Genomic DNA, 16,836 nt, shown 5'->3' with positions numbered 1-16,836 from the left:
AAGCAATCCACATTTTCTAACCTTTGTTGATTTTGCAAATCAAAACCTGTGTCTCCCTAAGTTTAGGGGAAAGATAATAAAGAATAGAAGGGAATGGCATTGAACCTATTTTCCAATAGTTAATCGGAGACAAAGCACTCACATCTTCACATGTAGGTATACTGTCGCCCGCTCCATCTAATGGCCCTATCTCTTCTCCTACTTAAAACCTTTCACCTCCTAAACTAAAAACCACAGATGCATACAGCTCTGCATGATAAAATATAAACATATATAAAGTACGTTTTTTTTTTTAGTGAGTTCACATTTAAATTTAGTGAAATTTTGGTTTTCTCAGGCACCGGTGAAGTAGCCAGTGAATTCCAACTGGCCCTGGTCAGGCAACATCACCAGTGCCTTCTAGGGAGATCTTGTGTGTAGAATCCCACAAGATCTTGGGGAAAAAAGGTTTTTCTTTTCCTAGAGATGACCGCATCAGATGATATACAGCACATGCACAAAATCTGGTACTGACCTCATTGTTGGGCCAGCATGGAAAATGCAGAACAACCCAACCAAGGATGATGTTTCCTTTTAAAATGACAGCCTTTCCAAGTGAAATAGCATATGGGAGGACTGAAATTAGGCAAGCGATAATAATTTGATGAATGTATTTTGTAATACTAACTTTCATTAATGTGATGGTTCCATATCAGTAGGATAAAAAAAGGCAGGTTCCCCACTGGGTGGGACTGTAATGACCTACAGTAGAAGTTCAAAAATAGGTAGGTAAGGGTAATATAAAAAATACATATTTGTTGAGTAAATCGTTTAAAATGTCAAAAAAATTGAAACATGATAACAAAGCAACACAAAGAAAAAGAAGAATCTGGTTGTTGGCATAGCAAAATTATGATACACAGACACAATTCGTGTATAGAATACAGAGGCTCACAAATGGATAAATGTAAGACAGGCGAAGAAAAACCCAGCGCATTTTAGAATGAATGATATTTCTTCTTCATGGGTAGCATACGTCTTGTAATCACATAATAGAGCCAATGGAAATATTCTTAACAGCCAGATATTAAAACCAAGGACCGGATAGTTGACAGCAGCGAGAGATGAACATACAGGAAGAGATTATCCCAGGGTTCCTTCCAAAAACAGCAGTTCCTCCAACAAAATCCAAAAGAGAGCCCAAAACAGGATCAGCATATGGGGATAGGTATGACTGGATTTAAAAGTCTATATTTGGTCCAAAACGTACATGGAGTCCAAAGGATAGGGGTATAAAGTCTTCATACTTGCAGCCACAGACCTCTGACACAACTGCATCCCTCACTGAGTATAAAGAGCATCATCTTGACGACTGGGGGGTAGTAATCCTAGAACTTTCACTATTACTGCTTATACAAATAAAGCTGGCATCTTGCCATTCAGAAACCTTGATCCAACATAACCACTCATGGGAATCTTTTCCACCAAATAGTATGCATCAACAGCCCTGAAGAAGGGGGAGTCTATTCCCCCAAAACGTGTTGATGTACCTGTTGCTAATTTTTATTAAAGGTCCATGAACCATATTTTAGAAGTCACATGTCTCTGCTTTCTTTTTATTAATTTCTACATGCTGAAACAACTTTAGGGTCGCACAAAAAAGGCAGCAACCCAATGCCCGTGAGGGCCCGTCGCCACCATCCATCACTGGGCACTATCCACTAAAAGACATTTCTTCCTTATGCCCACATGAATACCCACTCAGGACCAGTGACCCATCTATTCAGTCCAGTGCGATCTCCAACACAAGCTAGAACTAACACTAGGAATATTTACCTGATAGAGAATAGGAAGTAGGAAGGAATCCAAGGAGACTTTATATATCTCATGCCATCAAATTATTCAGTACCGAATGCCTTTCTACTACATGGAGTGTCTTACACGTCATCTATATCCAAAATGTAACATTCCTTAACCCCTTTACGCCTAAGAGTAAAACAAATCTAAATGCCTAAGCCCAATTTTGGGACTTTGATGTGTGTTAGTAAAACCGTACATATCATCACAATTATTTTGTGCATCCAGTGGAATTATACCCCTTTTTTTAAGGGCAGATTGGGCTCTCATTTGGTGTTAAATAGTAATGGCTATCTCCTGCTTTTTTTTTTTTTTTATCAAAGGCCCAAAATAGTAAAAAAAAATCATATTGTAAATGTAGCTGTATTTTTCTTGGTACTACCATAACCTACCACCAAAGAACAACCCAAAATAAATTCTACTGCTCCTGATGAACACAGTGATACCACATATGTGTATGTTAGCGGTTGTGTGTACCCATAGTACAGCCCAAAATAATAGTTTGATCATTTTGCTTTTTTTTTGTGCTGGGAGCACCGTGCTGTGTGCTCCCAGCACAAATGGAGGTACGCAAACATTTGTGTGATGTATATTTGTGTGACGTCAGCGTAAAGAGGTTAATATTTTCCAATAAATAATTTACATTGAGGGGAATTTATCAAAAATGGAGCAGCAAGAATCTGGAGTAGTTATGCATGGCAAGAAATCAGCTTCTATATTTCACTTTGAAAGCTCAAATGCATGAGCTGAAGATAGAAGCTGATTGGCTGTCTTGCATACCTGCCCCAGTTTTTATCTGTGTTATAAAAGCAGCAGAACATTATAACACTCCATTTTTAAAGTGCACTGAGATATATTGCCAGCTAGAAATTGAACAAAGTGGAACTTCCCTCTCCCAATTAACATGTATTCATTTTATTCCTCATTCTGCTAGCATTAGTAAATAGGTATAGATAGGAAAGTATATCATATTTACTTGTTTTAAACTTTTTTTTACATTTCTTCAGTTACTTTCTAGTTTCCATGACTAGGTAAATGATGACATACATCCCAGAAGTCTTCAGAAGTCTTCAGGAGGGGAGAAGAGGGGGAGGGTTTTTTTTCAGTTCAGCACACTCTCCTGCATGCATACTTGAGCTAAGGGCAGGAAGTAAATGCTACATGAATCATCTGCCCTTACTTAACCACTTAAGCCCCGGAAGATTTTACCCCCTTCCTGACCAGGGCCTATTTTGTGATTCTGCACTGTGTGACTTTAACGGACAATTGCGCGGGCGTGCGACGCTGTACCTAAACAAATTTGGCGTCCTTTTTTTTCCACAAACAGAGCTTTCTTTTGCTGGTATTTGATCACCTGTGCAATTTTTTGATCATGCGCTATAAACAAAAAAAGAGCGCACATTTTGCAAAAATAACAATATTTTTCAAATTTTTTTATATGAAATTGCCAAAAAAAAAGTAAAAATCAAAATTTTTTAACATTTTAGGCCAATTTTTTTTTTCACCAGATGTTTGGTAAAAAAAATCGCAAAAAGCGTATTTTGATTGGTTTGCGCAAAAGTTATTGCGTTTACTAACAAAGGGAAAGATTTTTGTCATTTTTGTTTTTCTTTTTCCGCGTAATGGCGGCGATCTGCGATTTTTTTTGCGGGACTGCGACATTGGGGTGGACAGATCAGACCCTTGACTGACATTTTTGACACTTTTGGGGTTACCAGTGACATTACTACAGTAATCAGTGCTATACATATGCACTGTTACTGTAAGAATGACACTGGCAGTGAAGGAGTTAACTGTATTGGAGAGGGAGGGGTTAAGTGTGTCCTAGGGGCGTGTTTCTAACTGTGATTTGCTGTGGCTTGATGTGTAAGAACAGTGATCAATGGTCCTACATAGTAGAACCGTTTGATCACCATTCTTACACAGGGGAGACTGACTTTGTTTACACTAGCCGCCTGCCTTTCTCCCGCTGTCACGGACGATCGCGAGAGCCCGGTGGACATCGGGTCCGCCGGGCACACGCGCTGGGGGGTCCGTGACCGAGCGGGAGCGGGAGCGTGCATCCGGCGGCGCGTGCTCGTTACCAAAACCCTTACAGGCTAGCGACGTAGCCCTATGCCTTGCTTTGCCTGTGAGGGGCTGACTGCCGACGTAAATAGTCGTGCGGCAGTCGGCAAGTGGTTAAGATGACCTCAAAATAAAGCATAGAGACATGGGAGAGTTTGCCTTGAATATTAAAAATGAATTAAATAGCATTTTTAGTTTGTGATGCTCAGATGCAGTGAAGATACGCTTTATTGCATATTGAGAGTGGCTGGGGGCAAGGAAGACCCACTGACACTCTGTAGGGGCTCGGTGTAAAGTCCATGCATTTCATACATGGTATTTAAATAATTCTGCATACATAGACTTGTACTTTAATAAAGTAATACTGGATACTGATGAAATGAAAAGTGCAGTGAATTTAACTAACCCCTACTGTTCAATCAGTTGAAAGATTAGGGCAGGTTGGGTTTTTATGAGTTTACCCCATAGAACAGACTTGTAACTATGTACATGGAGACAATTTGCAGTTGGAGTAGGAGCCAAAATATAAAAATAAGAAAATCCATCTAGCACTAGTCTCTGTAAATTGGAGCAGGTTCAGTAGAGGTGTTATGTTAGACAGATACCAAAATGTGTTCTAATTTATATTTGTACCAACAAAAGTACCAAACCTGCTGATGCTGCTTAAGAGATCTATGGTGACATCAATCAAGAAAAAGGTTCTTCTAATGATTCATCTTCAATAAACTTTTCACTTTTGCAAAGCAAAATTAATCATTCAACCTCCTGCTTCCACAAGCAATATAACGCCTTTTCCATGTTACTACATATAGAGGGAATTCATCAGATGATATAGTAACACGTCTAAATGACACTATTCCTCAGCAACTCTCTATAAGATACATGCTGTTATCTCATAAACTAAACCATATTAGAGAAAACAATATGCTGATTTAACAAAAAAAGAACAAATCTCACTTCAGACAGACTCTGCTGTAATTCAAATAGAATTACTTACATTTATTATTTAGATTTATATAATGCTGCATAGCAGCTCATGCAACACACTTGGAATCCTTGGTCTTATGTGATGTAAACCAAGTTTACAATTATGATGATGTTTCTCCCACAATACTGCCAATTATTTTTCTATATACAAATAGGCAAGAGTGCTCAGAACTATAGCTCATCTGCTGGGGGTGAAGGTTACATTCACACAGTGCCTATCTACAGATAGTTTGCTGTGTTCAGAGGCAGCTAATTGTGTTTACAATCAATAGATTCCTGCCCCTGGCCGCTGCTATGGGGCCGTATTATTGTAGCCTTAAGGAAACCTCTGGTGTGAGAAATATGTGGGTTGCAATTACTATAGTCTCCTCCTAGAAATGCTAGTTGACTTATTCTACTTCGAAAAAAACTAGTTGCCTGTCATGTTTTAGTGCTTTTCAAATCCCAAAATCTAAAACCCAAAATATTATTATGTTCCAATTTTTTAAATTCATTCAGATGTCTATGTCTGCATGCTTGTTCTGGGTAATTGACTCCAAGTACTGAAGCCAGAGACTGCCAAGCAATTTTCCTAAGGGGATCAACGGAGGCAGTCTACACACGTCTATCAGCACACATTACCATCTACAGTGGAATGGGCACAAGTTCTTATATTTTTATGACAAATTGTATTTTACAGATGGTTTCAAGGCTTTAACTGGGATGGACTACGTAACCGGAAACTACACTCTCCACTAAAGAGAGAGGTGGGTCTTATCTACTGTACAGTAATAACCTGTCCCAAGTAGATACGTCTTCCATGCATATACATTTTTTTGGATTTATTATAACTAGCACTTTAAAAGTGGTACTTTTGCAATGGAGAGTTATGGGGTATTGCTCAAAAACTTCCCAGTAACTCAACTTATTCTCTACTCCTGTTTATAGTTATTTTATGCATATACAGTATACGTAAGGGAAACATTAGTGTTCAGTCAGGTAATGCAAAACTGGAATATTCTGATTCTTTGTTTAATTTTTCCATGTATATGCTGGAAGATTGCTGTTTGATATAGGCTACAAATCCACTTTTGCTCCAATTTGCTTTCTTCCAGCTTTGCTATATATTTTGTCTTTCAAACCTGTTGAAACAAAATGGAATGCAGTGTGGTGCGGTTCATTTTGAAGTGCAATGTACTCATCATGCAGAGCACTACAACACAAAAAAAAGACTCAGGTTCATTTTTTGAGTATTGAGGTGCACTGCCAGCCCATTCAAAATGAATGAGGTGTATAAATGCATGTGTGTTAGTGAGATTAGTGTCTTGGAAAATGTCCACATGGGAGTGTTTCATAGCATTTCCATGAATTCTCTTCTGTAAGCTTCTGGGCAATCCACTTATAACACACCCAAAAAATGGTGCTTTCACAAACATCAGCTATGAGCCATGCATTCCTTGGCCCAGACCCCCCCCCGCTCCCTAATCACAAGATTTGACTGTCAGCGCAGCAGGAGCTCCCACTGCTATCAATCTGCCCAGTGAGGAGGAAGAAAGTGGAGCTAGCAGCTGCTCTTATACACGGCAGTGGTTCGAGATCAGGCTTAGGTAAGTATAAGGCAGATGAGAGAGGGATCTTTTGACACCGAAGCTTTTTTTAACCATATAACCAACACTGTAAAGGCACTTCCTTGGATGCTGCCAATTTCTTAATAATACAGTTTAATAGAGCCAGCTGCCCCTATAAGTGTATAAACAAACACCAATAGTACAAAATATAGCAAAAAGCACGCACTAGTTTCTCACTTTAAAAAGCCAATTACCACATCTTGATGTAGAAGAGTTGTTAAGAACAAGAGAAGATAGAGATCTTCCTTAGACGTGCATAGGCTGCTTTATCAGCCACATATATCTGGTGAGTGCATACTTCACCTGGGCTTGTGTAGAAAGCACTCATTTACCCATTGAAACAGTCACCGTACATGCTTTCACACAAGAATGGTGGATTTGGATTACTTTTAATGATTTGGCATATTAAAGTGGATGTAGATCCTCACATATACCCAGTGAGGGGAACAGCCTCAGATGATACACAGGGATTCAACAAATCTCTCTACATGAGTCTTATTTGTGTATCTGCTGTCTTAAGCTTTCTACACTGTTTAGAAAGTGAGCTTCGTGTTAGAATTTTTTCCTGTTCCAGCACTGGGTGTGGAGTCTTGGCATACACTGTGTGACAGTTGATTGAAGGAAAGGCACACCACCACCCCCCCCCCCTCCACATAGGCAGAAGAAGGTAGAAACATGTAGAGCTGTGCTGTGATAAGACCAGCTCCCTGCTAATCTATCTCTATGCACCCACCCAAAAACAAATTTCCAGCTGCTTTTATCTCCTGTGTCGGAGAACTTGTCAAAAGTTATCATACTGAAAATTGGGTAACGAAGCAGCAGGAAGACACCAAACTTAGGGCTTTGGAGGGAGATAAGTAAACACTACACTATATATGTGCCCAAGTCCGATTTCATGAATAGGGTTTAAATCCACTTTAAGCAATATAGACTTGCATTAAGTTGATCGTTTAATAATATAGATGTGGTAATTGGCTTTTTATAGTGAGAAACTAGCGCTTGCTTTATGCTATATTCTGTACAGAAGGTTTTTTACCTTAACGTATAGAAGGAACCATGTACTTGTATGAAAAAGTATCCTGTTCTCTTTGTATTGCTTCCTTTATGTGAAACCTCTGGTGTTCCTGCCAGTCCCTCTGTTTCCTATTAAAAACAGACCACACTAGGCAAGAGAACAAACTGTGGTCAGTTCTCTAGCTGTGCTCTCTTCCAATGATCAGACCTGTCCTGACACACCCCCTCCCTAGCCTTTCACTGGGAAGACCAGTGTATAGCGTTTTTTCCTCCCCACGTTCTTTTGCAGCTGAGAACAGAGGGAATTTGATTATTTAGAAAAAAAGGGGAGAAAAGGTATTTATAATGTTTTTTTTACATTTATGCGCAAATGTTTTGCCTCTTATTTCTATTTTAAACGGAATGGGTTGTTTTGCAAGGTAAGGGTTTACAATCACTTTAAGCAGCAGAGTGTTTTTAGTGCAATGAACGGAGAACATACAGATTGCACGAAGCTTTCCTGATCTATGCAACACATTAATGTAGAAATCAATCAAATTTTGCTATCACACAGGTAGCATTATTTAGCAAAATATCTTCTTGTCTACCAAAACTGCCATAAATTAACTTAAAAAGAACTCTGGTCTGTTGCTGTCTTTATGGCTTTTATATGTAACTGTATTGTCCACAAAAAAAAATATCAATGGCTGCACACACAAGCCTTTGCAATATTATATACTAAAGTGATCACCTTGTTTTTCTACAGATCAAGTCAATCACAGATCACAGCTATTTTGACACTTTTCTGCCTGAAGCCGAAGATCCACCAGATGAGTTATCCGGTTGGGACAAGAACTTTTGAGAAAAATCAGAAAGGATATAAATATCTTCCAGTTGGATTCTAACTGAAATTTCCAAAAAAGACTGAAGACAATACTTAGACGATGCTTAGAAATTTACAGGATTTGTTTGTGGAAAAATCTAGTGTCTGTATTACAGAAAAAAAAAAAAGAAGCGTTGATAGTCTACTTATTCAGGAATACATGCCAGGATTATGACATATTTATTTTTTTTCTTACTCTTAAATGGCTGACCCATGATGCCTTGTTAAAATCATGCTGGTGGCCAGGATATTATTAAGTCATTTAAAACACTTTCTCAGGAGTGCTATTCTTTGCACTTGTAAAAACTATTTAAGATAAATTAAGCCATGCTTAATTGTTTTCCTGCTTTAAAATTCTCATTTGCAACAAAGAATGCCCATGACCTTTCTGAATGTATGTGAGGCATTTCAACTGAACAATCTTTTCAGGTTGCCTCTCCTAAGTATTGCAGTTACCTGCATATGGAACATACAGATATTGTCAGTTTAAAAGATACACATGTCCTAGATTTTGTCACGCTATTCCACTATTTAATGCCACTGACACTTAATGTGGATAGTTTAAAATGTCAAGGCAACACACAATGCAGTAAAGTAATCGAATTTAGAGCTTAAGAATTAAGGTCTAAGCAGAAAGTGTCCAAATTTACACCACTTTTCACATTGCTATGAGATGCTCAAATATTTGAATAGGAATTTCATGTGAAATGTGATGGAAATGTTTCTGAATATGCATTTCCTAGCATAGCTCAGAGAAGGTCATTATAAAACTCAAAAGATATAAATATTTGATAAAGTTCAGCAATACGTTTTTTTTTTTTTACCAGGGAAGAGATTTACCAGTTAAAGGGATTTCCAATGTATGTTCTGCCCCATGAACACTGAGTCTACTGAAAGTCTCAATGATCAGCTGTTTGCCTAATATAATAAGTTAGCTAATATGGCCTTGAACATGCTGGTTCCAAAGGGAGCATAAAGAAAGGATTGCACATTTTCAATATGAAAGTTTAAAATAACTTAAAGGTGGCAAGATTAAATAAAGCACACGGCAAGAAGATAGAAGTAAAAATCCACTCAAACCTGCTTTTTATTCCAATCTTGTATTTTTCAGAGATCTTTTTTGTTTAATTTTTTTCTGAAACCATAGATAAAAAATAAGCTATTAAACAAGTTTAAGAATATATTTCTGTAGGTATTAAAAATATCCAGCTGATCTGCTTCATACTTGTATCAATGGCTTCCAAAATGCACTTTGATATTCAGCAAGTCACAATAGTAGAATGCATATGCTTTTCTGTGGTCTTTATTGAAAATGTTATTTAAAAATGTAAGTCCACGCAAGATGTGAACCCTTGTATTTAATCAGAAATTTCTTCAGCTGCAAAAACTTCCAGCCAGTCTCTGCCGATCCGCATCCTCCATGGGTGGCTGATTGCAAGTGATGGTTTCATCTTAGTGATGGGGTCTGGGTGGGCCAGGAATTTGGTATAGGGACCAGGTGCATACAGGTCTCAGTGGCATCTGAGAGGCCTTAGCCTAAGAGCCTCTTCAGCTATTGGGTGGTGGGCCAGGTGCCACAGTCTGCAGGAGGGCTTCATAGTGTTAAATATCCATCCGAATTTGGTCATAAAGACTTAGGAAAAAGGGCAGCATGGACTGTGAAGGCCTTTGAACCCTTGTATTTAGGTAGAACCTTCTTCAATAGCAACAACGTCTGACCAGTATCAGTTGATCAGCATTGCACAGTAGTTAGGAGAAATTGTTATTTATTAAACTCATTGACATCTCCTGGACTCCGTGTATGGACAGATGTTCTTAGATCCTGCCATAGTACGTCACTTGGGAATGAGGTCTAATTTGGTGACTTGATCATCGCACGGGACAAATTTACTTCTGTTTCAGCCGTTCTGTCGTTGTCGGTTTAACCCCGCATTTTGGGTCTTGCATCATCTAGATTTTATAGTGCGTCAGGTAACTGACCATTGTTCTGATTTTCTCCCATAAATTTTCATACATACAACTTTTATTTCATTGTTTCCTCTATAATATTAAGCTAAGGACGAAGGCGTCAAAGCAGTTTCCTCTGGTGTGGTTCATATGAGGTTTTGGTGTGCAGTGATTTATTTCCTTCAAACACAATGTTGCAAATTTTAACTTAAGACTTCAACTCTTGTGTCATATATCCACAGGACATTGTTGCATACACATTGTGAAATTCACATGACTTTTTGCACAACTGAGATGTGCAGCAATTATTTTTTTAAAGCGCAATTTTTACCTTCATGGTGTCTTTTTATAGACACAATTCCTTATTCAATGTTTTTCTTAAAGTTATAGATACATAAATAGATACTATTGTAAGATTACGGTCCTTTGCCATGAAACTTGGGTTTTTTTCTTTAATAACTGCACGTTGTCATCTCAGCATGGTCCAGAGAGGGTATCAATAGTACTATATTACCTAATTTTGTTTTAGAAAATGTGGCTTTCAATGGATTGATAAACTAATAGGTCTTTAAAAATGTAGCCTTTTACAGGTTTATGCATCTTTACAAGCTCTCTACTAATATTATTTTAAAGGTTCTTTGGTCAGGACATGGCTAATATGAACAGATCTTTCTGGAGAATGAAAAAGGGTTGATTTAATAAAGGCAAACAGACTGTGCACTTTACAAAGTGCAGTTTCTCCACAGCTTAGTAAATGAGGTAAAGCTTCATTTAGAAAGAATACCCAATCAGCTGCAAGGAAAATAAGAAAACAGCATTTTGTTTTCTTGCACATGATTGGATAAAGGAAGTCAGCAGAATTTTTTCTCATTTAATAGGCTTTGGAGCATCTGCACTTCCAGAGTGCAACTGCACTTTGTAAAGTGCACAGTCTATTTGGCTTTAGTAAATCAACCCCTATGTCACTAAATGTGTGTCTTTATCAGGCGGAGTACTTGTCCATTGACTCTTTTTCCAGGACATTTTCCTATACTTTCTTATACTTTGTCCTTGCTCACTTACACAGCTTGTGTCAAACAATCAGACTTTCTTTATTTACTATTGTGGCTTAACCCTAAATTCACACCAATGCATTTTTAGTGCATTTTGCAGTTTGCAGAAATGCACTACATTCCATTTAACATTGTTTCCTATGGTACACATTCACATCTATGTATTTTGCAACCGGTGTGTTTTTGGAAAGGGTCGGGGACTTTTTTCCTGCGTTTTGCATGTCATATAGTTTAATGGAATTGCACCAGAAACACAAGTGTTGCATTTGTGATGTGATTTTTAAAGCGATTTGCGTTATTGTGGGTATTTTTCCCATTAAAAACACTGTATATATAGCTGGTTGCTAAGGAGCAGGCCAGGAAGACAGCCACCGTGTTCTTAACAACTGATGAGTCATCGGCTGTCAGTCCCACTGACAGCTCAATGTAAAAAAAAAAAAAAAAGAATTGCCGGCAAAAAAAACGATAAGGGCCTCTTCCCCACAAACCTGGCCAGTGGTTGTATAGGTCTGCTGGCAGGGGGCTTATCGGAATCTGGTTCACTGATCCCGCCACTCCACCCCCCCCCCCCCATGTGAATGAGTATGGGGTACATTGTAACCCTACCTATTCACCAAAAAAAAAAAAGCAGTGTAGTGTTACAAAAACCAAGAGTTGGTTTTTGAGAAGTCTTTATTAAAAATGAAGACTGTCTCCCATTGTAGCTCCAACGTGTCTTCTTTCTCCAGTAGCGCCACCGATGTCGTCTCCCTCTGCTGTCTTCTCCCTCTGGTGATGTCTTCTCCGGAGAAAGAAGACATGTTGGAGCTACAATGGGGCACATTCTTTATTTTTAATAAAGGACTTGACAAAAACCATATCTTGTTTTTTGTAACACTATCCTGCTTTTTTTTTGTGAATGGCTAGGGGTACAATGTACCCTATACTCATTTACATGACGGGGTCGGACCAGGGGCCCCCTTTTCTTAAAGGGGGCTTTCAGATTCCAAAAAGCCCCCTGCCAGCAGACCCTCCTCCCAACCACCGGCCAGGGTTGTGCGGAAAAGACCATTGCACCCATCAACATGGGGACAAGGTGCTTTAGGGGGGTGTAGAGCCCCCCCCCCTGCCTCAACGCACCCCCCCCATGTTGAGGGCATGTGGCCTGGTATAGTTCAGGAGGGGGTAGTGCTTGCTCATCCCCTCCCTTTTCCTGACCTGCCAGGCTGCATGCTCAGATAAGGGTCTGGTATGGATGGATGGCGTAGGGGTCCTCTCCAAATCCATACCAGACCCGAAGGGATTTGGGAGGGGCATGCCTTTTTTTCCCCCATTTTTTTTTTGCCATTTATTCTCCTTTTTACATTCAGATGACAGCTGATGACTCATTGGTTGTTAAAGCGGAGTTCCACCCGAAATTTATACTTACCTCCATCTTCTCGCTCCCGGTCACCTGAAAAACAAATGGATAATCACAATTTTTTTTTTTTTTTTCACTTACCTTTTAGAGAAAATATACTCACCTTACTTCCTTCTTCCTCCCCTCGGCGGCCACGGCGATTCGTCACTTCCTGGCTTTTGCAATGATTCCTGGGAGCTGAACGTCATCGCTCCCAGGAATCATTGCGCCTGCACCGGCCCCGACGTCAGTTCCGGGGCGCGCGCGTCATTCCCTTCTAAACAGCTTCTGGGCATGCCCAGAAGCTGTGGAGGGATGACGCGCGCGACCCGGAAGTGACGTCGGGGCCGGTGCAGTGCATCGTGGGACCGAAGAAGGAGGAAGAGGACCGAAGAGGACGCGGAAGAGGATCGCGCTGGCTTCAAGCTGCCCACACCCGAGATGGCAGCGCTGGAGAAGACAATTTCAAGGTAAGTATTTCTCCTGAAAGGTAAGTGCAACCCGGGACAGATCAGAGGCTAGCCATTGTGGAATGTACTAGCCCTGACTGTCCCGGGGTATTTTTATAAAAAAATGTATAACTAGGGTGGAACTCCGCTTTAAGCATGCAGTGACTGGCTTCCCGGCACCCTCCTTAGCAAGCAACCAGCTATATACAGAGTGTTTTTTAAAGAGAATAAAAATGCAAAATGAGGGTTTAAAAATGCAAAACGCACCGCAAGAAATACTTATAAAATGCATCAAGCGCACACTTCATAAAGATCAGTTTGCCTTTAGGGGCCATTTTTTTTTAATAATTTAAGTAATTTATAAACTTTTGTGAACATGCCAATCTGCAGGGATGAAGCTGGTTCATGCTTTTGCAATTCAAAATACATAAAGTTTTTACATATGTTTTTTTACAAGTTTTCAAGTGCATTTTACAGCATTTTGCATGTTTTACAGGAAGAGAGCTTTCCCCCAGTGTTGACATGCATGTAAAATGCATGCGTTCTGGGATGTAATTGTAGTTACTTTTCAATTCTACAGCAGGTATGTTTTTGTCAAAAAAGCTGTAAAAATGCACTGAATATAAATACAAAGATGTGAACAGTGCCAGCGACTAGAAAGACAGATCTCATCTTGGATATATCTGCACCGACCATGCATAATATTGAACAGGGCCTAAGAAGAAGCAAAAACCTGCCTGTTAAATAGTCACCACCACGTAAGAGTGATTTTAAGAAGAGATTGCCCTATCAGAAAGAGACTGGTTTATTAGAAGCTGCCCTGGTGGTGATATAATTATTGCTCTGACTGGATGATCTCACTATCCTACATGTATAGTTTTACAGGGAAACACCTCTCTGGTCTACTAGACCACACTGGAAGTGATTTACTAAAGGCAAATAGACTGTGCACTTTGCAAAGTGCAGTTGTACTCTGCAAGAGCAGTTGCTCCAGAGCTTACATAAATGAGTAGAAGCTCTGCTGACTTCTATCATAGAATCGTGTGCAAGCAAAAATACATTTTTTTTTTTATTTTCCTTGCATGTGATTGGGTATTTTTTGCATTTTCACAGTCTATCTGCCTTTAGTAAATCAACCCTTATAAGTCACATGACCGAGTCACAGGATTTCAGGGACCACCGAGCAGGAGCTCAGAGCCCTGCATAGCTCTACAAGTAATGTTCTGGGGAGGTTGAGGCGACTATCAGTTGGCAGCAGTGATCTGATGTGACTGGTGATGGTAGTTGTAAAGGACTGGGCATCAGAGGATGGCACAATGTATCACAAAAACCAAACATTTGTGCATGATAACATGGTACACTGGTTGCTGGTACCTGATGTGACGGGTGATGGTAATAGGAAAGGACTGGGCATAAGAGGATGGCACAATGTATCACAAAAACCAAACATTTGTGCATGATAACATGGTACACTGGTTGCTGGTACCTGATGTGACTGGTGATGGTAGTTGTAAAGGACTGGGTATCAGAGGATTGCACAATGTATCACAAAAACCAAACATTTGTGCATGATAACATGGTACACTGGTTGCTGGTACCTGATGTGACTGGTGATGGTAGTTGTAAAGGCCTGGGTATCAGAGGATGGCACAATGTATCACAAAAACCAAACATTTGTGAATGATAACATGGTACACTGGTTGCTGGTACCTGATGTGACTGGTGATGGTAGTTGTAAAGGACTGGGTATCAGAGGATGGCACAATGTATCACAAAAACCAAACATTTGTGAATGATAACATGGTACACTGGTTGCTGGTACCTGTAAACAAATGCAGCAATACATGATCATTCACTTGTTTGTGTGACCTGTGTATCCTCTCTTATTAATTTGTACTTGTTACAAAGCTTGCAGTCAGTTTCTGGAGAATAACAATGATCAGTGTTGCATCATATGTGGACAAAACATGCTGATTGGTTAAGAACTATAGCTGGGTCTCCTATAAAGGAAACTGGTCAAATGTTTGCCAGTGATTTTTTTTTTTTTTACATTCTCACTTTTCGATCAGTGTCCAGTGATCCAGTGACTGCTTCACTTTTAAAGAAAAAAAAATGGCCATGCAGTGTATAAGTTACACTAATGCTTTACTGCAGCTCCAAATGCCAGATCGTTGCAAACCACTTAAAGTGCAGAGGAAGAAAAAATTTGGCTGCACACCACCATCAATCCAATAAAGATTTATTCTGTCATTATGACTGCCACTAGGCCATGGGACACAGAAAACAGGTGACACGTTTCACACTTAACTTGTGCTTCTTCAAAACCTGGTTTACGTGAAGTGTGAAACGCGTCACCTGTTTTCTGTGTCCCATGTACTAGTGGCAGTCATATTGACACAATAAATCTTTATTGGATCAATGATGGCGTGTAGCCAAATTTTTTCTCGCTCTTCCAAATACCACGGTGGCGAGCCGGGGCTATCACCCAGCCCCATCAAATCTATCCAGATTACCATCACCTGAAGCAGCTTTTTCCTTCCCTGGTTCTGTTCACTTACAGTGCAGAGAAAACTCATGGATCCAGAAAGAATAAGCAACCAGACTTAGAAAGGTTCAGCTATTTTCTAAGCTCCAACCCATCAGTGTTGAGGACTCAGTCATTGAAATTTCTTGTTGGAATACAGTTATGTACCATACACTGTGAGAGTGTCAATTTTTTGTATTGTGCATCAGACATTTACTGTGAGATTACACAATAGATACAGATTATTATTTACTGCAGTTAAACATTTTTTACAGCCTTTGGGAGATTGCAAATAATTTACTTAATAGCAGTTACAAAATTAAAATCACAAGATTCATTTAGAGGCAATATAAAATAGAATTAAAAAATAATAGTTGTTTGTTACGAAAGTGAGTGGGAACTGATATTTTGGAAAAATAAAAATCTAATATTACAGCAGATCAATATGCTATTAGTAACAATGGGCAATTCTGAAGTCTGGACTTTCTTTGCCTAGACGTTTTATCTGACAGCATTTCTGTATGTTTTATATTGTTCCAGAGAATGCCCCTGCCTCAGTCATAATGCAAACAGATTGTTTTGGTTCACTTACAACTTCATAGATACGTTTTTTGCAGCCCAGCAGTTGGGCAGATTAGGCATTGCTCATGGACAGGTACATTAAGGAGCATTATCAACATTATGCTGCTGAATTCAGACTTATTTAAATATACCCCATACGTGTAAATTCCTGATAATATGCTATTATACTGGGGTTTTTATTACTGCACATATTCTTGTACAGCAATACAGTGCAAGTAGCAATGATGTGCAAAGAACATTAATCAATATTAACCAATCAAAATCCTTGTTTAACTATGGTATAGTACTTGGCTATTACAGATTACTGTGGGTGACATCATTTGTGCTATCTGTACTGTTGTATTGAGCATATGTAGTAGCCTGGACTGAACCACAATTGAAAAACCGAGGAAAGTATTTATAAAAACAAAAATTGCAGATCTTTCCATCCTATAAAATTGCTTGTTCATTCATTCTGTACAAATGGTGGGAAAAATCAAATGTTACTAGGCTATTTTTTTTCCTGATTGAATGTCATTCATTTATACCAAA

General features: G+C 39.2%; 1 protein-coding gene across 2 annotated transcripts in view; it reads left to right on the top strand.

The window, feature by feature from the left end:
* Positions 1–9,862, top strand: part of LOC309563143 (cGMP-dependent protein kinase 2-like) — a 254,121-nt gene extending 244,259 nt beyond the window's left edge. For both annotated transcript variants that reach the window (XM_082267470.1, XM_082267469.1), the window contains exons 18-19: positions 5,570–5,636; positions 8,257–9,862. In XM_082267470.1, coding sequence (XP_082123596.1) covers positions 5,570–5,636; positions 8,257–8,352 — 163 coding nt within the window. In that variant the 3' untranslated portion in view covers positions 8,353–9,862. The remainder of the gene's footprint in view (positions 1–5,569; positions 5,637–8,256) is intronic.
* The last annotated feature ends 6,974 nt before the right edge of the window (positions 9,863–16,836 follow it).

This window comes from Pelophylax lessonae (assembly GCF_965119305.1).
Source record: "Pelophylax lessonae genome assembly, chromosome: 9".
Lineage (NCBI taxonomy): Eukaryota > Metazoa > Chordata > Amphibia > Anura > Ranidae > Pelophylax > Pelophylax lessonae.
Note: the sequence above shows the minus strand (reverse complement) of the source record. Positions and strands in the feature narration are given on the sequence as shown.